Source organism: Rissa tridactyla, chromosome Z (genome assembly GCF_028500815.1).
Source record: "Rissa tridactyla isolate bRisTri1 chromosome Z, bRisTri1.patW.cur.20221130, whole genome shotgun sequence".
NCBI classification, from domain to species: domain Eukaryota; kingdom Metazoa; phylum Chordata; class Aves; order Charadriiformes; family Laridae; genus Rissa; species Rissa tridactyla.
In genome coordinates this window covers 58,384,515-58,411,700 of record NC_071497.1, presented here as the reverse complement: position 1 = coordinate 58,411,700, position 27,186 = coordinate 58,384,515, and the positions used below count along the sequence as shown (strand labels likewise).

The following is a 27,186-nucleotide window of genomic DNA, read 5'->3' as shown; positions in this document are numbered from 1 at the left end:
AAAAATTTATTAAGGTTTTCACAGCAATGCTAATGGACAGAATAAAGTGAAAATCACCCTCAGCCTAAATTTAATGAGGATCTGATCACTGACTCTTTAGATGATTCTTAATTTTAGCAACATGAGAAAAATCATTCAAACTATTATCCAAATTATCCATACAAAGATACAGGATATATGACACATATACATCCTCTTGAAGGTGACATGGTGAAGTTACATCATTGTGTTATTTGTTCTAGACAGTGGCTGACTAGGACAGGTTTCCACCTGTGGTAAAGTGTTTGGGATTTGCATTATAATTTTCAAGCTCACCCAACAAAAGTGTACAGGAATCACCAAAGATTGAAAATTTTAACTAATGGGTGTATCAGGTTTTGTTTCTGGTACTGTAAGTATTAAATGGCAATGTTAACCTATCCATCACAGTTCACCTATAGAACATTTGTGGTTTTTAACTGTAGTGACTATTTGCACATATATTGGCTTTTGCTATGTATGGCCTTCTTGTCACCGTCACCAATGAACATGCCTAATATTCATTAGAAGTTTAAGCTGCACTTGTTGACGCCTCACATGTTGTGTAACTTAGCAAGGAGAAGGATTTTACTACATCATACATATGCACAACTAATAATTACAAACAGGGAATATTCAATGAGAAGGGTCATGGACTTGAAAGTTGAAAGACTTCATTTTGGCAGAAGATAGGTCTGCACTGCTTGGCCGTGGGAAGTGATCAAATCACCAATGCTAATTCCCATGGAAGTGTAAGAAGGTCAGCAAATTCAAATGAGAAATGCTGCGTGGTGTCCTGTGTCAGGCTAAGTGGACCCTTGGCTTTCCCAGCAAGTAACTGATTCTGAAGTAGCTTCTTATCTTATCATCCCTCTGCTGGGTCAGTCTCCAACCCAGAGAAGCTGTCTGGATCCATGCCTTACCCAGGACTCTGCTGTCCTGTGGAGCTCTGGTCTCAGTGAAGTTGCGTGCTCTGCCGTGGCCATACTGACTCCTGAGTAGCTCTTTTGCTTTTTGTAAGCACATCTGACTATATTCACTTTGTGTAGGGAGAGTGAGGGGAGAAGTTTAATCACACTGAGCAACAGTAATTGCTGTGGCATGTTGCTTGAATATTTCTGCTCAGCAGAGAGCCTCAAGGGAGACACAATGCCTCCTGGAGCTCACCGTGTCCTTATGGGCATGCTAGCTGTGCCATTATTTAAAATACAGCAGTATATGCTGCCCCGACACTTCCACTAACTGCAGTGTGGAAGTGCTTCTTGTCACTGCTTCCTCTCAGGCTTTTGGAGGGTACAGATCTGGCAGGCAGTAGCACTTACGCGGTGATCAGCAATGGGTCTACAATTTGTGCCTGTGTGAAGGAACCTCTTTTGATCATCTTCCCACCTTCCTGCTTTAAAAAATCAGTCATCACTTTCATCTCTGCAGGGTATCCAGAGTCAGTATTTGCCTCTGTTCTTCCTCAGTGCTGATGGGTTTAATACATATGTAAGCAAGATCCCTAAAACTGCTTCAGCATAAATGGCACAAGCTTTAGCTCTTCGGTACAGTACTTGCTGGAATAATGCTTCCTTGGTTGCGTAGTCAGCAGAGAGCTCTCTGTTTGTGATTTTACATATCTTTCATCTCAAGTCATATCTAAATGTAAAACCCAGTGCTCAGGGACATTATATGGATTTGTGACATCTTCTGCTGGGCTGCAGATTAATGAAGCAATGACTGGATTATGCAGCCTGCCCTACATGTATTTCTTCACCTCTGGCAGATGTAATATTTATAATATCCTTCATTTAATATGTCATTCCCCCAAGCATAATTCAGTGGAGGTTACCAATATATTTCTCTCTTTCACTTAGCTTTTCCTAATATCATCTTGGAGAGAATTTGGCAGAACAGAAATTGCATTTAAGAAGGCAAGAAAGAAAATGCATTGGTGTGGCCAGGAGTACTATTCTGAACAAAGGGAAAGGCAAGCTAGATGCTAGTTTGCTTGCTAAGGCATGCCGTGGCCCATGTAGCATGTGTTGGTTAGCAGAGTAGCTTGGACTGTGTAGCTGAAGAGTATTGTCACCTCATGACACATGGCAATAAGGAGAATCAACCACAGTTTTCTAGGTCTTGGGATACAACAAATGGAAGATGGACTTGTCTGACTTAATGACAACATTCTCCAAAGCTGCTCCACATTTTCAGCTGACAACGGTGCTGAGGAAATATCTGTGATAAGTACAGAGCGGTTTGTGTGTAGCTTCTGACTGTCACAGACAAAAAGAAAGCATGAAAGCCCATGAGTAGTTCTCACTGTTTCTCACTGGAAGCCACTATGATTCCATCAACATTAGTCTTATTCCTTACACTCAGAGGACAAACAGTGAGAATCCTATCCAGACTGGGAAAATGAGACATTAAATAGACATAATCGTAATACCAGAATGTGTGTAAACCAGGTGAAGCTGAAATCTCAGACTTGCCATAGACTTCACTGGAGAAAAATATTTCTACAAACATTTTGACTCCTCTAGCAGAATTGTTAGGTTTTGAAGTTGGAAGACCACCTATGCTGCCAAATTCCCAAGGGAAATTAAAGGTACTTCTTAAGTCTAGTGATCTAGCCTTGTACAGAATCTAGTAAACAGCAAAGTATGCTGTATTTTAAGGCATTATTTATATTCATTACTAAACAACATCTGTTTCTAGAATTATAGTTCAAAATTTCTTGTTTTCATTTGCTCTGGTTCATTGATACTGCTTTTTGAATCTAGAAATACATGTCACTTTATTGCTATAAGCTAGGAATGTATGAACTTCAGTTGTTGGTTTTATTTGCTGGTTTACTTGGTTTTTTCACCTCTGAGTGATTCCTTACCCCTTCCAAAATCTGATTCTTCACAGCTGAGAAAGGAGCTGCTTTCTTGAGAGATTCCCGCTCTTCATTCCATCAAGCATTACATTCATTCATTTGTAACTGGGAATTATGTATTTCAAGAAAATAAGAGAGATAGGAAGACTGCCTTCTCAAACACCTAGCTTACCGTATGACAAACCTTAAACATAGGATGTTCTATGTGTCACAGCAAGAATTTACCTTTTCCTTGTGAACTTCTGAAATGGAGTTCTGGCAAAGCCTTTGCTGTCTAGGTGGAACTGAAGGACAGGGAGATGAATCAGCAAAATGCTAGTTTGTGCACTTCATTTTCAAACACATTTCAAACAAAATGCTTGCCATTTGCCCATTTTATTCTTCCTTTTCTTTCTTCCAGAAATCTCCTCTATGTTTACCCTCAGAGGCTGAATTTTGCTAACCGACCGGTTTCTGCAAGAAACATAACCATCAAGATCCAGTTTATGTGTGGCGAAGACCCATCCTGTGCAATGCCGGTAATAAATGCTGAGATTTCTTAGCAAACTTTCGCTTCCGTGCATTCCTGACAAACCTTGGAAGAGATAACTCATTGTTTACTTTGATCACCACGGTTTCTAGTGGGGCCTTAGGAAGCCTAACATCAGAGAGCTAGTTAAGCTTGTCATTCTCATCAGAAAGCAGGGCTGTAGTCCTTACCCACAACAGGAAAGATTGTCACTGGAGTGGAACAGAGGCATATTGCTCCCTCTTATCTAAGTCTTCCTACCTTATTTTCAGAAGAGTGATATCGTATTAAATCAATGCTGTGTTGGAAACTAATGGTAAAATTCACAGAGCTTCAGAGATCTTTTAAGAAAGATGTAGTCTGTCTTCCAGTTTAACTCCTCTGTATGCACTATATGTACACAAATACTCAGGTGTAAAACTGGAAGGTAGAAGTTGGGATCTTCCCTGGCTGAATCTGACTGGGTGCACAGTCATGCAGCTTATGTAGAGTTTTCTGTGTTTGAAACACGCTGTGGATATGTGTGCACTACTAGCAGAGCAGGCAGCACTGTCTGTGTTCAGGTTATTCAACATTTCTCATTATAAGATACTCTCTTCAGCTTTATCAAGCTTCAGATGTTCAGTTTGAAGTGTTCTAACCCAGACGTCTGCTTCAGCCTGAATTTTTTGGGAAATTTTCAGATATGGTATTTGGCTATTTAAGAATAACATTGGGATAAAATCTTTTGTGATTTTATGTGCTAGAGGGGGGAAAAATGAGCAGAAAGATTACTTTAAAGAACTTTAATCCAACAATATTTTGGAACAAGGACAGACATCTAACCAGCCTTTATCACCATGCTGACACTGCACAGTGCATACTTTGCAGCCTTACTCCACAAGAGCTCTGGAATTGAAATCAGAGCATCACCACTGTGTTTTCCTAAGCCATGTTTCTTCCAGAGCTGGAGCCGTGTCATGTGAATGTAGCACTGTCTTTTACACGATACTGCATTGTTGGTTTCCTTAAACTCTGCCAGTATTACAATTAGGTTTTGACAAATGCGTAGGACAGACACAGTTCATCTGGTATCCCTCTCCACTGTGAGAGCATTGCATCTCAATATATATGGACTTGTGCTGTACAGATACCCTTGTCTAAGCTCATCTCCCAGGGCTCCCTTTAAAGTTAATGGATTCCAGGTCCTTACCATGAGACTGTGTCTGAAATGAGGGAAGCAAATCAAGCACTAAAAATGCCTGTTTCTCTTAATTGATTGTAAAGGAACTTTGGACCTCCAAAGTAGGGTGAGATTCATCATAGAATCACAGAATGGTTGAGGTTGGAAGGGACCTTAAAGATCATCTAGTTCCAACCCCCCTGCCATGGGCAGGGACACCGCCCACTAGACCAGGCTGCTCAAAGCCCCATCCAGCCTGGCCTTGAACACTTCCAGGGACGGATCATCCACAGTCTCTCTTGGCAACCTGTTCCAGTGCCTCACCACCCTCACAATATAGAATTTCTTCCTAATATCTAATCTAAATCTCCCCTCTTTTAGTTTAAAACTGTTAAATGAGCAGGCTACAACTGAAAAACAAACTTCTGAAAATAATGTTAATTTAACTTTTTAGCATTTTGTTGAAGCTAATACGACAATGTGAGAGGCTTACCATAACTTTATTCCTGCAATTTCTAACTTTTTAGTGCATTACTGGAGAATGTGGTGTGGGGTAGTCAGTGGCTCCGGAAATGACCTCTGCTCCATTTTCCTGCTATTTTACCCTTATTAGTGTGTGATGAAGGTATTCAGTAATAAGACATCTGTGTTAACGTGCTACGATAAAATTGAAGAGTCATTTTCAACTGCAGATACTGTCTTAAAATTTATACAAGATGATGACAATTAAATGCTTTAAACCTGACGGCTGTTACTTTCTTTTCTTCATAATGTAGGTAATTTTTGGGAAATCTTCAGGTCCAGAATTTGTGCAAGAAATATACACAGCTATCACATATCATAATAAGTAAGTATTGTTACTATTTGTATGACTTGAGAAGTATTAATCATGACCTCTTTACATAATTCTTAACCTACATAGTTCATCAAGGAATGCTGGTACTAATTCATTTTAAACATTTACGTTTTACATGGATTTGTCATATCTACTTTGGATTGCTACATGCATTTGCATAACTGACCATTGAGTAAGCAACCATTGCTTTTCTTGTGTGGAGCTTTTCAGAGACTAGTTGAGAATATTTCTAATCTGAAGATTGAGGAGCAGGAGCAGGAAGTAGCAGCACAACTTTGTAACAGCATTCACTTCAATGAATTCACAGAACCAAAAGAGCTAAAGGGACATTCTCATTCTTATGAATGTGGACTTGGGATTTAGAATTTACACAATAAATATACTGGAACCTAAAATTAAGGTTGAATGTTTTTGAAATTATAGAGATTGGTGAAATCTGAAACATTTCAGCCACTACCATCTCTGCTTTTCCTCATGCAAAGCTGTATATAGTTCATAAATATAGTTGTATATATGTACTTTGTTTAACTCTGCTCTGGGGCTATTTTCAGGATTTATACAGTTTTTATAACCATAGCATCTAGAAGCCTACTACTAGAGCCTTCTGCTCTGTCTTATACTAACATTGGAAACGTGCTTGGCATTTTTTTAAACAGGTCCCCTGACTTTTATGAAGAAGTGAAAATTAAGCTGCCAGCAAAACTCACAGAGAAACACCATCTATTGTTCACGTTCTATCACATCAGCTGCCAGCCAAAGCAAGGAGCATCTGTGGAAACTCTCATCGGGTATTCAGTAAGTTCCATGTAATATATAAGAGTGTGCGTGTGTGTGCATGTATATCTACATCCCATGCAAACAGATTCTTTGCTTGTCAAAAATTTTGTCATATATTCCTTTTCTGGTTATGGTAATACACCAAAACCAGTAGAAGTTCTTAATGTTAATTCACAGAAATCAGGTGCAACTTGTGCTGTTACATCCTCGCCTTATAATTTTACATTGTTAAATGTCTTTGAAGTTGATGAATTCACCTGACACAACTGAAGTTAAGTATGCACCTAAATATTTGCAACAGCAATGCTTTATAGCACATCACCTAATTCTGTTAGATTCTATTTATCAAAAAAAAAAACCCTAAATCATATGCAAATACAATTATTTACTGTTATCTAACAACTTAATACATGAGGTAACTAATATAGCGTTTTCAAATAGGTTTTATATGACATATTGTTTATGATCTGAAGTGTGTTTTACCCACATCAAAATTAAAAAAACAGAAAGAATCTAGAAGATACAATTTAATTTTCTTGCATTCATTATCTTCGTGTTGAGACTAGTGTGTTTTAGCTTGAGAAATACACATTGTAGCATAGTCTCTTTGACCTTTTTCTTTATCCATCGATATTTTTAACTGGAGAGATTTTAAAATAAGAGGAAAGCACAGATGATGATAATACTTCAGATGTGAAAACGTCCTGGTGCTATGGTCAGCAATTGAGATGTGGGGCCAGACAAGTGCTTTCCATGTGTTCCTGCTATGAAGTTTGCATTTGTTTTTGATCCCAGTGCTGAGAATCCTTTCAAATGGGTTTTCTTTTATGGACAGATATAGTCCCACCAATGTAAATGGGATTGGTAAGAAGTAAATTAGTTTGTCGTTCCAGAGCAAGATTTGACATAGGTGAGGACTTAATTTTCAAGGTTCTGTTCACCTAAATGTTCTTCCCCTGTGATACTCAAATGCACAGCCTCTTTCAGACTTGAATAGAAGAAAAATAAGGTGTGTCCAAATACCAACACAGAGTTATGATGAGTCATTCTGGCCTTAATCCTCATGGTGACCATGACTAAGATGTTTGATTTATCCTTAGCAAAACTTTAATTCTGTCGATTTGCTTCAAAGCCAAGGATCAGTCTATTCAAGATACGTGATTTTTTAAATAAAAACATGGACTCTATTAATTTGTTCTGGTAGGATTTATTAGAAAAATATGTGTCTCACATGAAAAGCACTGTGTTTGTTTTCTTCAAAAAAGATGGTTTGTAAAGCAGTCCTGTACATTTTTCCACAGTAGCTATCAGTGAATTTAAAATGCAAAGAAATTAGTGTTGAATGGGTTAGAATAGAGAAGCTTGGGTCAATATCTCATTTGTCATTTTGTTGACTGTACATAACAAATTAGATAAATAACCCTAATCATATATAGTCATGAATATTGCTGTGTTTTCATTTGTTTCAGTGGCTGCCAATTCTATTAAACGATCGTCTTCAAACTGGATGTTATTGTCTTCCTGTTGCACTGGATAAGCTGCCTTTCCATTATTCAATTCACTCTCCTGAGGTAACAAAGAAAATCATAAAAAGATAATATTTTCCTAATGTAGAAGAACAGCATAAGTGTTTTACTAACATTGCTGTCTGCTTGTAGGCAATGCCTCCCTTTTGTATTTTAAAAGGGTAAATCTCTGAAGAAAAATGTTGTTGTTACTGTCAGTGATGTTATTATTTTATATTGTTATATTGTGGTTTTTAACTTTAGTTACCCAAGCAAATCCTTGTAAATTGTCTAATCAGGACTACATTTGCTTAGAGGGTGTCAAGTCAATAATTTGCTTTCTTCTGTAGGATGATTTGCTCATTTTTTTGTGGCTGTAAAGGAGAGGGAGGAGAAAGGGAGTCAGGTGCTGCAGCTGGAGCAGGAAATTGTGCCCACTGAGTAAAAATGGCAAGTAGGAAACTGTCCAAAGGGTTAAAACTCCACAACATCACCATGGAGTGTCTTTGGCAGTGCTTCAACTGGGAAATTATTTCCTTAAAAATATCCCATCAGACATCCCAGCTGGACGCCATCCCAGGCATCCAGATGAGGTGCTCCAAATTTCTGTGTTCAATGCATCAACTTCTCTCCATCTAGTCTATGAGAACAAGCAGGTGCCTAGCTGTAGTCTTGTATACGGCACTGAATTTGGATATCTAGAATGAAGTGAATAGCTTGAATACCCTATAATTCCCATGTAAACAGAATTTCTGTTTGATTGTTAAAAGGAAGATGATGATTTCCATATTTTTTTTCCATCACAGAAAGTTCCATCTCAGACACCACCTATTAAGTGGGTTGAAGGACACAAGGGTGTTTTTGGTATTGAAGTGCAAGCTGTTTCATCTGTTCACACTCAGGTAATGCATCAGAAGAAACACACAGCTTCAGTTTTGTTTTGAAAAGAATTCAGATGTCCAGGCCAACTTAGGATGTTTATGAAATGGAGATGTTTACCATAGAATCATAGACTCATAGAATGTGTTGGGTTGGAAGGAATCTTTAAAGGTCATCTAGTCCAAGCCCCCTGCAGTAAGCAGGGACATCTCCAACTAGATCAGGTTGCTCAGAGCATCATCAAGCCTGGCCTTGAATGTCTCCAGGGGTGGGACCTCCACCACCTCTCTGGGCAACATGTTCCAGTGTCTCACCACCCTCACAGTAAAGAACTTCTTCCTAATGTCTAATCTAAACCTACCCTGCTTTAGTTTAAGACCATTGCCCCTCGTCCTATCGCTACAAGCCCTTGCAAACAGCCCCTCCCTGGCTTTCTTACAGGCCCCCTTCAGGCACTGGAAGGTCTCTATAAGGTTTCCCCAGAGCCTTCTCTTCTCCAGGCTGAACAACCCCAACTCTCGCAGCCTGTCCTCATAGCATAGGTGCTCCAGCCCTTTGATCATCTTCATGGCCCTCCCCTGCACCTGCTCCAACAGGTCCATGTCCTTCTTGTGCTGAGGGCTTCAGAGCTGGACACGGTACTCCAGGTGGCGTCTCACAAGAGTAGAGTAGAGGAGGAGAATCACCTCTCTGGATCTGCTGGCCACGCTTCTTTTGATGCAGCCCAGGATGCGATTGGCCTTCTGGGCTGCAAGTGCACATTGTTGGCTCATGCCCAGCTTTTCCAGCCCAGACAGTCCAGTCCAGTTTAAGCCCACACAGGTTTAACACCAACTAACGGTTATGGAAATAACCTGATATCCTCAGTGAATGAAATCCTTTGGTGACATGAGATGTATTGGTATAAGTGAACTTGCCCTCTCAACAGCAAGTCACATCAAGCAATAGATGTCCCCTCAGCTCAGTGAGGGTCTGCTTAGGCTGTGTTTAAAGACTCTGGCAGGGCGCAGTGCCAGTTTCTGCAGTCCCCATCTTCTATTCTGCAAGGCTAGTTCAGACAATGTGTCTACATCTGCAGAGACATAGCACCTCCCCACCTGTAGGGACTGGTTATACTGCCAGAATGCTTTAGGCGGCTCAGCTGTCAATGCCCTGTGGTGTGAGGACACAAGCTTAGTGCTGAATGAGAACTCTATGATTCTGGTCACTTAAATGTGATAGGAAATTGGAGCTTTGCCCATCTTATTGGAATACTGGTTTGAGGCAGAGTAGCTTTATTTTGTTTCTGCTACTTTGCGCTGTCTCCTCCCCATCATCCCATTCTAGTTAACCCTGATAGCTATGTCCTAACAACTGAAGGCCCTATGTCTGTGTCTGAAGCAGGTCCATCACCCTTTGCAGTATGCTTTTTAAATACTGGTAGGGCATACTCATAAGGCACATAATATGTATATAGCTGGAACTTAGGTGTGGGTGGCAGAGGAACTATAGACCGATGAAGTGACAGAGCTTTATTAGAAAAAGGGAATAGTATTTTCATTAAATGAAGCAATCACTTTAGTAAGGCCTTTAACTTTTCTGCTTTTAAGCTGATCTGAATTTGACACAGATGAAAAGGAACAAACAAAGCTGCTTTACAAATCGATCTCTAGGGCTAGCCACCACTGCAAGCCAGAAGGGTGAAACATATTCTCTCATCCCATCAGGTGGGACAATCAGGCTTTGTTCAGCTAGCGGCAGCCTGAACTATATCAACTTTGTTAACTGTGAGTGCACTGTTTTTGCAGGACAATCACCTGGAGAAGTTCTTCACCCTGTGCCATTCTCTGGAAAGTCAAGTGACATTCCCCATTCGACTGATGGACCAGAAGATTACAGAGGCTGCACTGGAACATGAACTGAAACTCAGCATTATCTGTTTGAATTCTTCACGCCTTGAACCTCTTGTCTTGTTTTTACATTTGGTACTAGATAAACTCTTCCAGCTGGCAGTACAGCCCATGGTCATAGCTGGCCAGACAGGTATTTACTGGTGCATGGACTTGGAGTGGTACTGCAAGCAAACTAGAGATGTGGTGGAAGTGATTGCTAAATATCCAGGCTCAGATTTAGTCTTTGGGGTACTCTACTTCTGAAAAAGTTGTGTTTCTCAAGACACAGTTTCACTGCACAATTTGATCAGGTTTAACTGATTTCCTGCCTTCTCTCCTTTTCTTCCTACATATAAGACTCTCAGACTCTGGTTGGGAGGTACCTCAAATCCTAGAAGTTTACTTATCTGGAAATATAGGTCAGAAAGTGGGTTGTGATTTAACTTTGTTCGGAATTCAGTTGTTTTCCAAGGAAAACACCAGCAAAATCACTTATCCTACAGCTGACATATCCTCTGCCCAAATATCTTTAGACAGAATTGGGTGAGCACAAAATCAGAGAGGATATAGTAATGCACACAGATATTTCTGTTACTGGGGCTGCCAGTTGCCCATCACATATCTTAAGTCTGGAAGGAAGGCATACTTGGAGGCAGCGGTGTAGTTTATTTCCTATCTCATTTTGGTAATCAACACTTGTTGTCCACTGTAATACTTGTGGAAAAGCCTGCTAGCTTGTATTCGTCTGTCAGCTGGAGAATAATGAGTCTTAGTGTTCTTCAAGTAGGTATTTTATAGAAAATGAATGAAGACTGCTAGAAATGGTCATTAACAGTTACGGTCTGCGTTTATGTAGCAGGAAGTGATGGAGTATCAGTGTTTGGGTTGAAAGTCAGTGGGTCTACTGAAGAATGATTATTGGCCTATGTAGGCCTTGGGTCTGGTCAGGTATAGCAGTTGCTGTCTAGATCTCTGAATTTGTTAAGGACTGAATTAAAGTGTGTAGAATTAGCTGTTGTTAGTACAAAGAATGCCTTCACCCAATTATATTATACCCTTCAGCACTGAGACTAATTCTTGCCTCTGTTTCACAGCCAACTTCTCACAGTTTGCCTTTGAATCTGTGGTTGCAATAGTGAACAGTCTCCACAACAGCAAAGACCTAAGCAAAGACCAGCATGGGAGGAACTGCCTCCTGGCATCTTATGTCTACTATGTATTTCGTCTGCCGGACCCTCAAAGAGAAGTAGTCAAACCAGGTAATACTGGTGCAAGGGTTGCAAAAGTATTCTTTTTTCTTTATACATGCTATTCAGCATGGTGCATTTAGCAAACGCAACTTCTCAGACCAAGACAGCATACCGTTTAAGCACTGTTCAGATATATCATTTTTCTCAGAGGAAAGTCAGGGAGCTCAGCACTGCAAAGAGCAACATGGACTTGCCCCCCATAATCTCTGTTTCTCAGTCATTCATTTAAGATGCAGGGTTGGGGTGAGAGGACTCCGCAGCTATATGCAATGCTGTAGCTTCATGAAAATGAAAGTAAAAGACATCTCCTAAACTGAGGCTTTCTTTAGAGGAATTTAATTTCTGCCAGAAATTAAAATGGCCTTATGATGCCAATTTCTTACTGACCCATACATCAGTAAACGACTTCCCATGAAAACTAACTTACTGTCAAGTGGCATAGGGCCAAGCTTTGACAATTTCTACATCGCATTAGGGATGTCATCAGAGGATGAAATCCTGTATGTTGCCAGCAGGTTGAGGAAGGTAATCTTTTTCCTGTATTCAGCACTGGTGAGGTCACACCTGGAATACTGTGTCCAGTTCTGGGCTCCAGTACAAGAGAGACATGGACATACTGGAGAGAGACCAGCTAAGATCAAGGTGATGAAGGGAGTGGAGCATCTGTCCAATGAGGAAAGGCTGAGAGAGCTGGGACTGTTCAGCCTCGAGAAAAGAAGGATCAGGGACGACAAATGTATACAAAGACCTGCAGGGAGGTTACAAAGAAGACAGAGCAAGGGTCTTTCCAGTGGTCAGTGACAGGACAAGAAACAATGGGCACAAACTGAAACAGAGGAGGTTCCCTCTGAACATCAGGAAACACTTTTTTCCTGTGAGAGTGACCGAACACTGGCACAGGTTGCCCAGAGAGGCAGTGGAGTCTCTCACCTTGGAGGTATTGGAAAGCTGTCTGGACACGATCCTTGGCAACTGGCTCTAGGTGGCCCTGCTTGAGTGGGGAAGTTGGACCAGATGTGGGAACCCCCACAGGTTCCTTCCAACCTCAACTATTCTATTATTCTGCTGCAGTCCATTGTCCTGAAGCCTATAGGATTCATTTGATCAATTGCTATGTATTTACTGACTTAGCAGCAAGCAGCTGGGTGACAGGAGCTAAAGATACGTAGGCCCTTTTTTCTTTGAAATATTCATTTAAATCCCCCTTGAGGGACATTTAGACGATGTGCTAAATTTTAGCTGTGCTAAAATCTCTGAGCTTGCCTATACTTGGAAATTCTTTATCCTGGAAAAATAAGGTCCATGAGGAAGCTAAAAACTAGTTAATCATTTGGTGAAATTCCTGCTGGCAGTGCTCCCTGCTTCCTTGGATACTTTGAACATGCTGTTAAATGTTATGTGTTGAAGGTAGTATTTTGTGTTTAGGCCTGTGAATTTTCTCTTGATCTACAGCAAATTAAAAAGAAATGATGGGAAGAAGAAAGAGCTATTGTAATAGTGCTGCTGCTCAGGTAGCCCTGTTAATCTTTTGTTACTGCTTGTGCAATCATCCTGTGAATTGTTGACTCGGAAAACATCTGCACCTTATCATTTAGTGACTATGTAATTTGTTAAGGCAGCAGTTGGTGGTGAGATTTTCAGGCACTTTATGCTTTTCAAAATGATGATTCTATAACAGCAGCAAAAAAAGCTGGCTTGAATTTCATGTTGTCTCATACATATGTTCTTTAGTCTTAGTTCAAACATCTTCCTATGGGCAGGTGCAGGCAGCAGTGCCATTTTGACAGAGTCTCGGTATTACACATTTGGACGCACTTCTGCAGTGTCTGTTGGGAGTAAGCTCCTGCAGAGCCGAGTGATAAGCTGCAGCAATCCTGACATCACTGTTACACAAACTGCTGCTGATGAGGAGGTAAAAAACATCATGTCATCCAAGGTAAGAGAACAAAGTCAAATATCTGGAGAATTCTATGGGCCAGAACCCAATAATCTAGATTTGTCCTTTTGAGGATTGGATTTTCTTCTTGTAAATGCACTGTATGTATCACCAGAATCATTTGCTGTTTATCTGATTTGGTGTAAGCACACATTAAATCCCATTGCTAGATTCTGATGTCTCTTATCAGGAAAGAAAGCAAGAAGTAAGAACTCTGTCTGTTGTTTGGGGCTTAGACACTCATAGGGGGATTTGCTTTTTGGATGTCATCCCACACTCTCCTGTGCTTCCTGACATTTAAGTTGTGTTCACGTTTGCTGATGTGGGCTGGTCCAGGTTCCACACAGTCAGTGTGAGAAGAGACTACTATTGATTACACTGGGAACAGATTCACTTTCTGAAAGGGTGAAAGGGTTCTCAGAAGGGAAATAGTTTTCCTAAAATGCACTGATAATTTATTCTTGCTCCTCTTTTTTTTTTTTTTTTTTTTAAACACAGAGCCTGTTTGGTGCTTAATAGTTTCCCATTAAAAAAAAAGCAGACAATTTATATGACAGCAACCCCATGATTTTATATGGTCTACAGTACAGATGCCATGTGCATTTTTTGTAACTGGGTGTTTCCAAATACTTAATTCAACCAGAGTGGAATGCAAGCTTCCTCTGTCTTTCTCATCTACAACTACATATGCCACCAACAGCTTGCAGGATAGAAAGGATGATGACAGCTGAGAAGCAGGATTTTGCTTCCCTGACTGGCACCTGGTGCTTGCTGGTCTACAGTATCCCAGGCTCATGTCAGGGCTTTATGAGGGTGGCTGTGCTCAGCTCCCTGGGGAACCCAAAATCTAGAGCTCCCCATTCATCAGGAGCTCGGAAGCTGTGCCTCTGACAAAAGCAGGATTTTTCGCCTCTGTAAGGAGCCTGCTCCTAGCTGCAGCCCTGGCAGAGCTCTGCAGCAGCATGTCTGCTGAGCTCTGAACCATATCCCCCCTCCACTTTCTTTGATTGTTACGTATGTAAAATACTGCTTCTCAAGCAGGTTATTTTCAGAAACATTTTGAAGTCTTCGTTGAATGATCATGTGCCTCTCCAGTTAAACTGATTGGGTGCTTGTCTTCAGCAAATTAAACCAGAACTAGTAAGATACACAGGCTTTGCTGATCTATTTGATTTGTTTATATAGGCATATGTATTCATCCATAGCGATTATTAATAATGTAGATTTGAACTTAATAGCATTGTGAATTTTAGTCTCTTGTATTGTGTTCTAAAAAAACAGAGCTCAATCCTTCTTTTCCCCTCCCCAAATTAATACAGAATTGAAAAGTTTGATATTACAGCTTCATCACATTGATAAATGTAGCAATTCACAATTGGCGACTGCCATTTAAATTGTCCTTTTAAATTGGCACTACTTTTAATGGAACGAAGACTCCCAGATGCTAGCTGATTTCCGATGTAGAGCCACCGGAGAAACTTACAAGTACAGTTACCCTTGAAAGGGTGAATTGTAGCGCTTCCAAAATGCAGCTGCAGTGCTGAAATTGTGCACGTGATGGCAGTGTTGGCATTGGCATTCGCACTCTCCTGTCGCGGATGCATCCAGGGGGTCTTTGGCCTCCACTGGGAAGGGGGATGAGGAGAAAGGAAGAGCTTAGCTGTTCAGGTGAACATCTGTGCATACCTTCCAAAAACACCACCGCTGCGGATTTCTTCTCTGTTAAATAACTTATGTATTAACTTACTATTATGTATTTCTTCTGGCTATGCCCTCCAGCCTATGGATCACAGCTCCAGTCGGATGTCTTTCTGCGTTGAAGGAACAAATGACGTGCCAAGCGTTTGTGCAAGCCCAAGACCATCCAATAAAAAGGTACCCTGCCACTAAGCGTAAGGGCGCACATTAACAGAGCCTGGAGCCTCCTGAGGCAGTGCTGGTAATTAGCACTTCTAAATGGGGACAGAGTAGAGATAGAGAGCAAAATTAACAACCAGTTTTATCAAATGAGGAGTTTGTAATGGAATATTGAATCACTGGGTAAATATTACCCAAACTTTTCTGCTTCTCCTCCAGAGCATTTAGCTTCTTTTTCCAGGACAGATTTAGACAAGTAGTAACCTGCCTGGATCCTCTTTTTGCTCTCATTATCAAGGTGTTAGGGCCTCTGTCTTTTTCCACTGCTGTTTACCCTTGGATACCTGCCTTTACATGTTACAGTAAACTGCATTCAGAAATATTTGCCATCTCTTTCTTCTGTAAAGAATGTTTTTCTTTTTCCCTCTTTGTAGCTTTTAGAACCAAGAAATTCTTTCCTATCTTGAGTATATATTCCCAAATAGTTTTTTAAGAACACAGAAGATACCACATCACATAGATCATTTTTCCAGAGCTGTATCTTGTGTTTGGCATTGCTCAGCAGCAGCGTCTTTGGATGAAGAAGTAGGGGGAAAACCCTGCAATGAGCAGTTCAGAATCTTAGTTACAGTTAAGAACCTCTTTTCTTACTCCTGTTTAATGGTTTGTTTTCTGACAAAAAGCATAGAGGTTTATACCCAATCTGAATATTGGATGGATTTATATGTTCTATTCAATATAAATATGCTTACGAATCTCATTAGCTTTATTTTTTGTGTCAGGAATAGAAAATAGACATTGCAATAAATTTTTAGTCCAGATTTTAGTTTCGTAAAGTTTAGATCATTAGGATTGGGTGTCTTATGGTCAGATCTGACTGCAAAGAGTATTGTCTCCAACTGCAAACCTCTGTAGAAGCTTTGCTGTGATTATTGCTATGTCCTTCTCGCCCAACACAGAGACAATCTTACCTTATCTACCTTCTCTTAAAAAACATGGACCTGCTAAATGGAAATGCTTAGGGGGCAGTGGGGAACATGACTGTTCCCTGTCATGCACATAGCCAATGGTCTAAGGATAGACCAAGGGCATTTCCCAACTTAGTTATCCAGGCTTCTGGATCCACAGAAAAATGGATCCCAAAGTCTGTTTGCCATCAGCATTCCTTGTATGTCACGTTGGTCAAATCTGTTTTCTCGTCTTACAGGGATGTCCACGCATCCCCATCCAGCTGCTGACTCTCCAGTATGGGGGAGTTTCCCACAGGGAAGAGGGGGGGATGTTGAGACTGGAAGATGAGTTGATTGAAAAGCCATTTCCCAATACTCTGTGTTTATTATCTAGCATTTCCATGAGGAGCTGGCACTGCAGATGGTGGTCAGCACGGGTATGGTGAGAGAATCTGTCTTCAAGTATGCCTGGTTCTTCTTTGAGCTCCTGGTAAGAGTTGAGAGTGGTATTATATAGTAAGTTAATGGTGAAAAGTAGCAGGTACTCCAGACACAGATTTAGTTGGGTGCTGATCTCAGCCCTGGTGTGAAAAGGAGAGGTCCCAAATAATGGAAGTACAACTAAAGAATTCCCCATATTCACCACCATCCCCCACTGACAGTCTGTTATGGCAAAGGCCTGCATGAACTGTGTGCACAGTGGTCCACAGCTTGCAGAAGGCTGAAAGACAGACATCAAACTGAGCCCTTCCTGTTCTGTGAATACCTGTTCCTGTCTTTTTCACTTTGTTAACAACATGGGAGCAGTGACAAGACTCCTTAAACTCACTGTTTCACAGAGCCCTGAAGTGATGGATCTCAGTGGAAAAAACATACTGATTTCTACTGGCAGCATATAAGCAAACCAAGAGCAGGTCAACAAATAAGAGTTAATTCCAGAAATGTCACTCCCTGTCTATCATTATGAAGGGCAAAATTTGGAAACAGCAGCATTTCAGAGCTGCAGATGCAAGGGACTAGCAAGGGTGATTCTGATTTCAGGTGCTGAGAGTAGTCAACTGCATGACCATGAACAGGAATTCGTGTCTGTCTGTGTTTGAATCTTAGGCTCTCTGTTGTCATTGCCAGTACATATAGGATTTATCACAGCAGCTCTGAGAAGATGAGAATTATTACATTCAGGGAAAAACAATTAGGGAATCTTACTCCCATAGACTAACTTAAAGCAGTAGTTTTACCTCCAGTTGGACTTTTTTTTAAGTATTTTTTTTCTGCTTTTCAGATAAAGAGTATGGCTCAGTATGTTCACAACATAGAGAAGCAAGACAACCCACGAAGAAGCCGATTCTCCGATCGCTTCAAAGATGATATTACCACTATAGTTAGTGTGGTTACTTCAGAGATTGCTGCACTTTTAGTCAAACCACAGAAGGTAAATGCATGAAATAAGCAGCATGGATCCTTGCTACTCACTCTGTGTTGCGCTGAGCTGTATTTAATCCCTTTTCAGCTTCAGCAGTGTGACTAAAATTTGGCCGAAACTGAGGCAGTATTCTCACATGGACCTTAAGCGAGAGTTGTGGCTGTGCAAGGAGCAACCTTCTGCTTCCCTGGCAGAAGGTTTGTTTTTATGCAGCTCAGCTCCCCAGCCTGCTTCTCGGTGTGGCTGCAGGGTCCAGGGAGGGAGTTCTTCCCATTGACAGGAAAGGTTGGACACCCATTTTCAGTGGCAGTGCTACTTTATGCCAGGTTAGCCAGGACATGAAACTGCAACCCAAGCAGGGCTTATTCCTTTTATCTCCCTTTCCTGCTACCTTCATTTCTACTGCATAGTGTTTTATTCCACATTTGACTTCTCTGACAGCAGTGGGCTATGCAATATGAAGGCAGTATTCCTCTTGAGGTTTGCAAAATCCAGCTACTCATGGATCTAACCCCAGATCTCTTTTAAAAAGCACTGGCCACATGAAAATTGTCAAGAAATAAACCCTAAATCCCGTGAAATTCTTTCTTCTTATATATTTTAACAAATTGCACTGATGCAGCGGATTATAAAGTTGAAAGGATGACAAAATGTAATTTATATTTTAACACTAATACTGTCAACTTACATCACTGATGTCACTCTGCACTGGCCAATGGACAAAGTTAAGGCCACATATAGGCACTCGGTGACTATTGTTCATTCAGCTGTTGCAACTGACTTGTTTTCATGACCTAGAGCTGCCAAATGCACTGTGCCTGCCCGCCAGTGTGCTCTGCTACAGGGCAGACTAGACTGGAGACACCAGACAACTGGGGGCAGAGAATGGCAGAAGTGTTGTCACTGTCCACCAAGAAGTCATTCCTGAAGCTTCTTACTTTTTACTCGATACTTTGGTGTGCTTCCATGATAGCCACATGCAGAGAAATCGTTTCCACAGAAATGTTTACTTAAGGCATCAGTGATTTTTTTTTTTTTAATACGCTGTGTAATAAAAATTTGTTACATTAAAAATGTTTTAATGGAACTCTGGGTTTTGCCAAGAGATTAGTATTTTATGGCTCCCTCACAAGAAATACACAGGTTTTTATGGGCTGTTAATTCAATTCCATTTTGATAGAGTGAGCATATAGAACCTGATTATGTGTGAAAATCTCACTGCAATGTTTGCAGACTTAGGGCCATTGGTTAGTTGTGCAGAGCAGCAGTAGGTAATGTGTGTCTGATTTTTAAATCCAAGCAGTAATAATCTATGTTTCAATACATGGTTGAGCATGTCAGATTGCCCTGGGATTCTGTAGTGATATGTCTGGCATATTTTAGCCTCTCCAGTAAGGTAATGGAAAACTAATTTTTTCTTCACAGTAGAAAAATGTTTTGCTGTGTAAATTCCAGATCATAGGGAAAAAAATATATATCTATTCCTGAACAGCAACTAAAAGGTTGAAAAATGAAAAATTAAATCATAACCACCCTGAGGTGCTGCACACCTGTTCTCATTAGCCAGAGACACGAGTAGGGGCAACATTTTTCTCAGTCATCTCTTCAGTCAGTCTTGAATGAACACACCTGAGGGCTCTGAGCATTAAATGTGTGCAGATCCCTCAGACACCTCCACAAATGTCTCTTGGTGAGTTACATATGCTATTGTGATTTTATGATTTAAATTGGTATATTTGAAGTAACTGTAGTCTTATTTTAGAGAGCATGTGAAGTTTTTTGTGATTTTTACTTGGGGCTGCGTATCTCTGGTAATCAGGCCAATTCTAAGCATGTAAGAGCTTAGCTGCTAAACGGTAAAACCCACAGATTTATCTTACCAGTATTTTTTATTATCAGTTTTACACTTAAAATTTCTAAACAAAATACTTGGCATTCCATCAGTAGAGCCAGTGCAGATATTTATTAATATTATAAAACAATATTTTATGTTTTAAGTATTTAAACCAGCATTCCCTAATGTTAATGGTTCTTTTTAAAAAAAAAAAAAAGTGGCATATGCAGGATTGCAGCCCATAGGGAATTCAGAACAGATCTCAAATTCCATTTAATTGCTGTCAGCCCAAAGGCTTGCATAGATAAACTTGTTCATTCATCCTGCGATAGTCCTCTGTGAAAACTACAACAGTTGAAAGAATTTACAGAAGTGATTCTGTATAATTTTAACAAGATCACGTAAACTGAACTGAAATAATCTTGTCCAGTATGTTCCATGAGATGGTTCTGGGGGCTGTTCCCTACACTATTTTTTAATGATTCTGAAATGCCTTCCACCTTTATGTAAGTTTTATACATCATATATGTCATTTTTCCCCCTTTTTTTTAAAGGAAAGTGAGCAAGCAGAAAAAATTAATATCAGCCTGGCGTTTTTCTTGTATGATCTTCTTTCTTTAATGGACCGAGGATTTGTGTTTAATCTCATCAAACATTACTGTAATCAGGTAGGCACAATGCATGATTGGGATTGCATTTGGCTTACTGCCAGCCTAGTGTTCTGTTCCGCTTGATCCATTTATCCATCAGATCCTTTGAGTTGTGTTAAAGGGCCAGGTAAATTTCCTATTTCCTATTGCATATGCAGAGACTTTAAACCTCTTTTGATTTGTGGTCTGCAGAAAAAAAATTGAGTGGAGCTTAAGATTCTTTTAGAAATGTCATACCTTGCACTGCTGCAGAGCATCCATGGAGCCACTTTTCTTCCCTTACCTTTTTACATCCGTTAGCAGCAGGGTCTGCAGACCATACCGAGCAGCTTTTGGTCTTTGACTCTTCCAGTGCGCTGCTGTGACGGACAGTATGTAGATTTGGGGGACTTCAATCGAAATGATTCATCTCTGTCTTCTTGCTCTACAAGCCTCCCAAAATTAAAGATGATGCAGGATGTTGTTATGAAATTATTTGTGGCATTTGAAGGGGAAAAGTTTTCCTTCTGTTTTGTGACCTCTTATACCTTTCTGCCAAAGGAAAGCCCTCTGTCAGCTGATGGTATGTAGGGGAACGCAAGCCGGGCTACCATCCTGGTTTCCTATAGTCTGTGCAATGCTCCACTGATGTCATTGTTGATTTGAAGGGAAATGACAGGACCACTGATGCTTTGTGTTGCCTAACAGGAATTTTTAATAGTTTGCCACAGATCAGCAGAGTTTTGTTTGGTTTTGATCTGCATGTTATGCAAAAGGGAAAAAATACTCTGTTTTTCTTTTGGGTGGGAAAGCAAAAAACACAATTGATTGTCTCTTGGGAAGTTGATAAGTCAGCGGGGAAATGGGGAGAGAGACACCGCCACTGCCAAACAAAGAGCACCTAATGGTTGGAAACTGGTTAGGTACAGGGAAGCAGTGAGCATTTTATATACATGCTGGGTTATTTGTGTACTTGTGTTTCAGGAAACAGGATATTTCACTGCACGGTAATTTAAATAGTGCATGCCCATCACATGACACTTTTTTGGTTTGCTTTTCTAGCTCTCAAACAAGCTGAATTCACTCTCCACCCTGATTTCCATGAGATTGGAGTTCCTGAGAATTCTCTGCAGCCATGAGAATTACCTCAATCTGAACCTCTTCTTCATGACCTCCGCATCTGCTCCAGCATCCCCCTCCCCCTCCTTATCCTCTCAGGTAGGCATCCATTAGACAGTATTGCATGAATGCTCTAGGTTAGAATTAGCCACTGTTGGATCAGGGACAATAACTCTCCTCTTGAAAGAGAATGGGCAGAAGAAGACTGAGGGAGTACTACTGCAGAAGAATAAAGACTGGGGGAGTACTACTGCAAAACTGCATCTACACAAGTTAAAATTTAACATGACACAGATATGTGCCCTTCTAGAAACATGTGAACTGAAAATCACTGTTAAGGTAGATTTACAATGTCTAAAAGGAACGTGGCTCTCAAGGCTAATTTACAGGCGCACCTATATCCCATGCATACACAACCACAAATATGGATTTCAGTATCTTTTGGGAGAATTATGGCATGCATCAGTGCACAGCAAACTTTCTGTGTATTTGCCTTCTAGCTAAACTTCTTGTTCTCCAAGTGGATGTAGATGCTGACACTATGTAAGTTAGTGACTAAAACACTGCAATTTTCAATATCCTGAAATCATGAATTTCTGTTGAGCCTTAGCGTTGTTCAGAACAGGATTATCATGCTTTCCTTTTCAAACAGCAGCATTCTTTGCTCTGGATTGTTCCCCAGCCCAGTGGTATAGATGATGCTATGACTTTGCCAATGATTGTGTTTCCTGGACAGTGTTTTCCCTTTTATTTGAACTTTGTGATTTTTCTGTGTGGAAACACTCAAGTATCCTGAGCTGACCTCTCCACACATTTTTTGTGAATGGCCCTCCTCATCACTTCTCATTTCTCCTAGGATGTCATTCCCAGTACATGCACATTTTTCCAAACTTGACCAGATACTGACACAAAAACAGTTCAAAACTTTCTGAATGTCAGGACTTCCCATCCATCATCCTGGCCACGATGTTCACAAACAATAAAGAAATTGTTGTCTGGCACGCTACACACTATTTTGCGAGTCTTGTGCTCTTCTCTACATTCTATTTAGATGGTATCTTGATTTTGCCATAGGCCAGACCCCCTAACAAAGGGTGCTAGCCTGCCTGTTTTTCACCTCAGTGGTCTTGCAGAGGTCAGGACTGAGATGAAGCATTTCAGTGCAATGCCCCATAATGCACCACAGCCCTTGGGTACAGGGGAATGGAACTGAAGCTGAGAACGGTGAAAGGTACAAAACCACTGAGTAACAGAGAAGTTCAATTTCACAGCTCTTTTTCAAGTGTCATTGCCAAAGAATTGGTTGGATGCTAAGATGTGCTACATCTCATACCTTAAGGGTTCTGACATGTTAATAGTAGTAAATGATATTTTCATTAAGTTTTTCCTGGAATTAAAAGCAAAGCATGAAGATCCTAGAGTCCCAATAGTTTTCCTTAATGCTAATCCTGGATGCCAAAGAACTAGAAATGGGACTCTTCTGCTTATGGGGAAAAAAAGAAGTCAGCATAGCTCTTGCAACTAGTTCTAGCAAGTCAGAGCTGGGCAGACACCAGTTTAACCATTCTTTCCTTCAAGCAACATCATCAACTCTTTTTCTCCTTTAAGAGTAACCTATGAAATGCAACCTGCACAAATCAATAATGCTTTTGTGGCCCTTGGATGATTTAATACATTAGCTGACCGCCCTTGCAGTAATTTTGATCTGTCTGCAGGAGTACTGCCAAGCTAGAGTTAGATTTTCAGTAAGAAATGTGGCCTTGTGAATAAATCTTTTGGAATTTTTGGAGAGAAGCCAAATTCACTTACCTGGGTGCTCTACACTTTAACGTTATTCCACACAACCATAGTACGGCCAATGCCTGTCTGCATGAGGTTGAAATGGCAGCGGACTTAAATACATGGATCCAAAATATGGGCCAGCTTAGATACATGAGTTTCATTTGACCCAATATGCTGGAAGACAGCTGCCACAGTGTGGTATACTGCTACTTCATGTGTTTGTTTTCTGGGACTATTCCCAGGTGACTGACAGAAATATTGGGAAGGAATATTGAAGAATATAAATTAAAAGCAAAATTTGGACTCATAAACCCCAATAGCTGCAGTGGGGAGTAGAGTCTAAGACTTATGCTCACTCAATCAGGGGACAAAAACATTCCAGGTGACCTGTGGCACAGACCTAAGAGTGGAGAAGCTAAGAAGTTCACAACACATATATAGCAGCAACTTTCCATTCCTGGGCTGGCTGTATATCAGTCATAGCCTTAAGTTACAGCAGTTTGAAGGCTGCTCTGAATTATGCCAGCTGCCAGCAAGCTCAGCCAAGGATTTCCAGGGTGAAAGGAAACACTGTTCACACATCTTTCCTGACCTTATTTCCCTGCTAGCATCATGGATGCTGAAGAAAGCACAGTGCAAAACTGCTGACACCAAGGTCCCTCTTAATGTAGGGGCAGGCTCTTGCTGTACGATTCCCAATGGCTAATCTGCAACAGTAAGAACAATGTAAAGAGTTGTAAACATAAAGAAAATTCTGACTTTGTGTCCCGTCCAAACTAATGAATACAGGGTAGGAATTTTACATCTCAAAAAATGTCAAATGAGTTGCCCACACAGAATGAAAAAGATGATATCGCATCCTAGCAAGCAACTCACTAGAAACTAGATGTTTTTTATTTCACACTCAGATGTTTTCCTCCAAAATGTCCAACCTTCTTTCAAAGTCTGTGCTTTTCTTCTGGTAGAGATTTTTTCCATTAGCTATTCGGACTGTGACTGCAACCTCGTTAAGAAGCTTTGATTTCAGTGATCATTCTTTAACACTACTAATATACTTCTGCAGAACTCTAGCTCCTGCTCTAGTTTCCAGGACCAGAAAATCGCTGGTATGTTTGACCTCTCAGCCGAATATCGTCAGCAGCACTTTCTGACCGGCTTACTTTTCACTGAATTGGCAGCAGCGCTGGATGCAGACTGCGAGGGGTGGGTATCCTAATTTGCAGATTTTAGAATGGGATCTTGATTCGCATATTACTCTTTGCAAGGTCATAGTTTGATTTCAGGGCAGTCCTGTTTCCCCCACTCTCTTCAGTTAGTCACTCTGTAACATAGCAATAACCCAGTCATTGTTTTATCTACAGTATGTTGCTCCAAGTGAATAAAAATATATGATTTGTTGCAGTAGTGTTGGCTAAATATACCACAATTGAGAACACAACTTAAAATTTCAGTTGCTCTTCTCTCTAAAACACCTCTGCCCTTGTCTGAGCTTAAGAGTTTAGCTAAACTTTGGCCAGAGTCTGATGCTTTTCTTTAAGAACCTTTCTTCACCGTACTGAATTTTTAAGGAAGTTTGAAAGACTTGGGTGGTCTGATTCTGGTGAAGTGGCTTGGAGATGTAAAATAGCGATCTTTTGCAGGGAACATGAGTTTTTGTCAGAATGGAAGAGATTATATAATGAATATTGGTGTATTAATTTATTTCTTTCACCTCCACTCTGCTTCTTAAATCTTTGATTTATAAATAATTTGTGCATGACTCATTAATGGAGCTTGTGGATGGGTTTTGTGTTAACAGGATTAGCAAGGTGCAAAGAAAAGCTGTCAATGCTATCCTTAGCCTGCTGAGTTCCCATGACCTAGACCCACGTTGCTCTAAAAAAGAGGTGAAGATTAAAATTGCAGCTCTCTACCTCCCTTTGGTTGGTATAATTTTGGATTCACTGCCGCAACTCCATGATTTTACAAGTAAGACCTTTTTCCCTTTATATTTTTCAGCTTCTTAGAGTCATTTGTCTAAACAAACATAAAAGAGATGGTGCTAAGTGCAGAAATTCCACACAATTTAGTAAGGTTGAATATTTCTTTACTTAGAATTAAACTGGGTTTTTAAAGACAGGAAAAACTTCAGTGTCCTCACTTCATGAGCAAATGATAGACCAGAGATGAATCAGTAAGTACTCCTGCCTATATCTTAGTGTAAATATTATGATTCTGCAAATAAAGCCTGCAAGATCTGTGAGAAATACTGAGACAGATAGGTTTAGCAGATTGTAGGGAAGAAAACAAGACCGACACTGACTTTGGGTTACACTAAAATTAAAGATTGTATCCTTTCTATCTTTTTTTATTGCTCTTTAGTGCTATTAACATTATACCAAAATTTATCTCGGGCAAATGTAATGATCACACAGAAAACATATTTTTACCATGTGTTACAACAATAAACTTTGATCTACATTATCAAGCCTTTTAAAACAACATTATCTGAGCTGTTTCCTTGCATTTTGCTACACGTGTGTGCAGATAATACTGCTGAAAGTAGCTATTTCACATATTTTTGTAAGATAGTAGTTCTCTGCTACTTGGAAAACTATATTTCACTTCCATAAATAAAATAAAGGCTATAAAGAAAAAAGGTGCAATATTTGAAGAATATATTTTTGTCACTGGTTCTGAAAATATTATCCATTTAGAAGCCTGGACAAAAAACTTAATACATTGAAAGTATTCTTTAGCACAGTCTAATAAGATGAAACCATCTATTATGCATTGTCTAATCAGATCTCACCCTATTCTTCTGATCTAAGTATTATATATTATTATTATATGAAAAGGAGACATGAAGAAGACCAGGTGTACCAGTATGGCTAGGTTTTGGACTGTTTTTCTTTTTGAGTATCTGTCACAAGAGGCTGTTGACCTCGTTCTGAACACACTGGGACTGGCTGGTCACTCAGCTTCTCTGAAAAACAGAACTTCCAAAACACAAAATGGACACTCAGAATCAGAGGAGATTTTTATAAAACTTAGGTATAAATAACTTTATTTGCTGAAAGTTATGTCAAGAACTATCACAGAATAGAAGCATCTAAATGCCTAAAATTAAACTTGTTCTTTAGCCAGCAGGCAATACTGGCTCTGTCACCTGTTAGCAGACTTACATACTTTATTGAATATCACCAGACCCATGTACGTATTTTGCAGTGACGCTCTTGCCTGAAATGGACTGGAACTATATGGTTCCAAGTCTGATGAAGCACTGGCTTACCTTTGAACTTCAGAGATAACCCCACATTTGCTACTGCGTTGCTTTTAATTTAGCTTCTCTGAATACCTGGAGCTTCTTGGACATATGTTTTTTTCCTGTGTTTATTTGAACAATCTGACAGCCTTTGCAGATGGCTGCAATCTGTCTTGCTAATGCTGCACCTCTTTCCCTGTTTGATACATCAGCCAGACCAACAGTCTCAGGAACGGAGGTGCCAATTGTTCTGTTAGGTTACTGCCCGAGGGGAAACTGTGACATGTAAGTGGCAACAACTAGATTGCTCCTGACATTCCAATGGGATATTTCAAACCTAGTTTCAGATGCCCGCAGCGGAAAGGGACGCACAGGAAACCCAGAAGAAGAACAAGACTCTGCAGGTGCAATCAATCAAAACGTGGCCCTTGCCATTGCAGGGAATCAGTTCAACCTCAGGAGCTCTGGAATATCTCTGGTGTCCCTGGTATGTCCAGTGCTCTGCCAATCTCCTTTCTTGTATCCGTTTTCCTCTTTCTTTGTTTTCTCCTTTTATCCTTTCTTGCAACTAATTACTACAGTCATGAGGAACTTGTTCCCTCCAGCCCCAAAGAATGCCTCATATACCTACTGTCATCTCCCCCTCTTCTCTTCTAGTCATTTACCATAAGTAGTTCCACTTTTCTCCCACATGCCCGTTTCCGTTTCCATGCCTAACCTAGA

At 40.3% G+C, this 27,186-nt stretch overlaps 1 protein-coding gene across 5 annotated transcripts in view; it reads left to right on the top strand.

Annotated features, from left to right (window-relative positions):
* The window catches only part of DOCK8 (dedicator of cytokinesis 8), a 93,238-nt gene that overhangs the window by 41,557 nt on the left and 24,495 nt on the right, over window positions 1-27,186 (top strand). For all 5 annotated transcript variants that reach the window (XM_054185379.1, XM_054185383.1, XM_054185381.1 and 2 more), the window contains 16 exons: window positions 3,282-3,399; window positions 5,328-5,398; window positions 6,064-6,202; window positions 7,654-7,755; window positions 8,496-8,591; window positions 10,356-10,590; window positions 11,534-11,698; window positions 13,450-13,625; window positions 15,405-15,500; window positions 16,827-16,922; window positions 17,715-17,864; window positions 20,244-20,357; window positions 21,381-21,536; window positions 24,283-24,422; window positions 25,018-25,187; window positions 26,805-26,950. In XM_054185379.1, coding sequence (XP_054041354.1) covers window positions 3,282-3,399; window positions 5,328-5,398; window positions 6,064-6,202; window positions 7,654-7,755; window positions 8,496-8,591; window positions 10,356-10,590; window positions 11,534-11,698; window positions 13,450-13,625; window positions 15,405-15,500; window positions 16,827-16,922; window positions 17,715-17,864; window positions 20,244-20,357; window positions 21,381-21,536; window positions 24,283-24,422; window positions 25,018-25,187; window positions 26,805-26,950 — 2,170 coding nt within the window. The remainder of the gene's footprint in view (window positions 1-3,281; window positions 3,400-5,327; window positions 5,399-6,063; window positions 6,203-7,653; window positions 7,756-8,495; window positions 8,592-10,355; window positions 10,591-11,533; window positions 11,699-13,449; window positions 13,626-15,404; window positions 15,501-16,826; window positions 16,923-17,714; window positions 17,865-20,243; window positions 20,358-21,380; window positions 21,537-24,282; window positions 24,423-25,017; window positions 25,188-26,804; window positions 26,951-27,186) is intronic.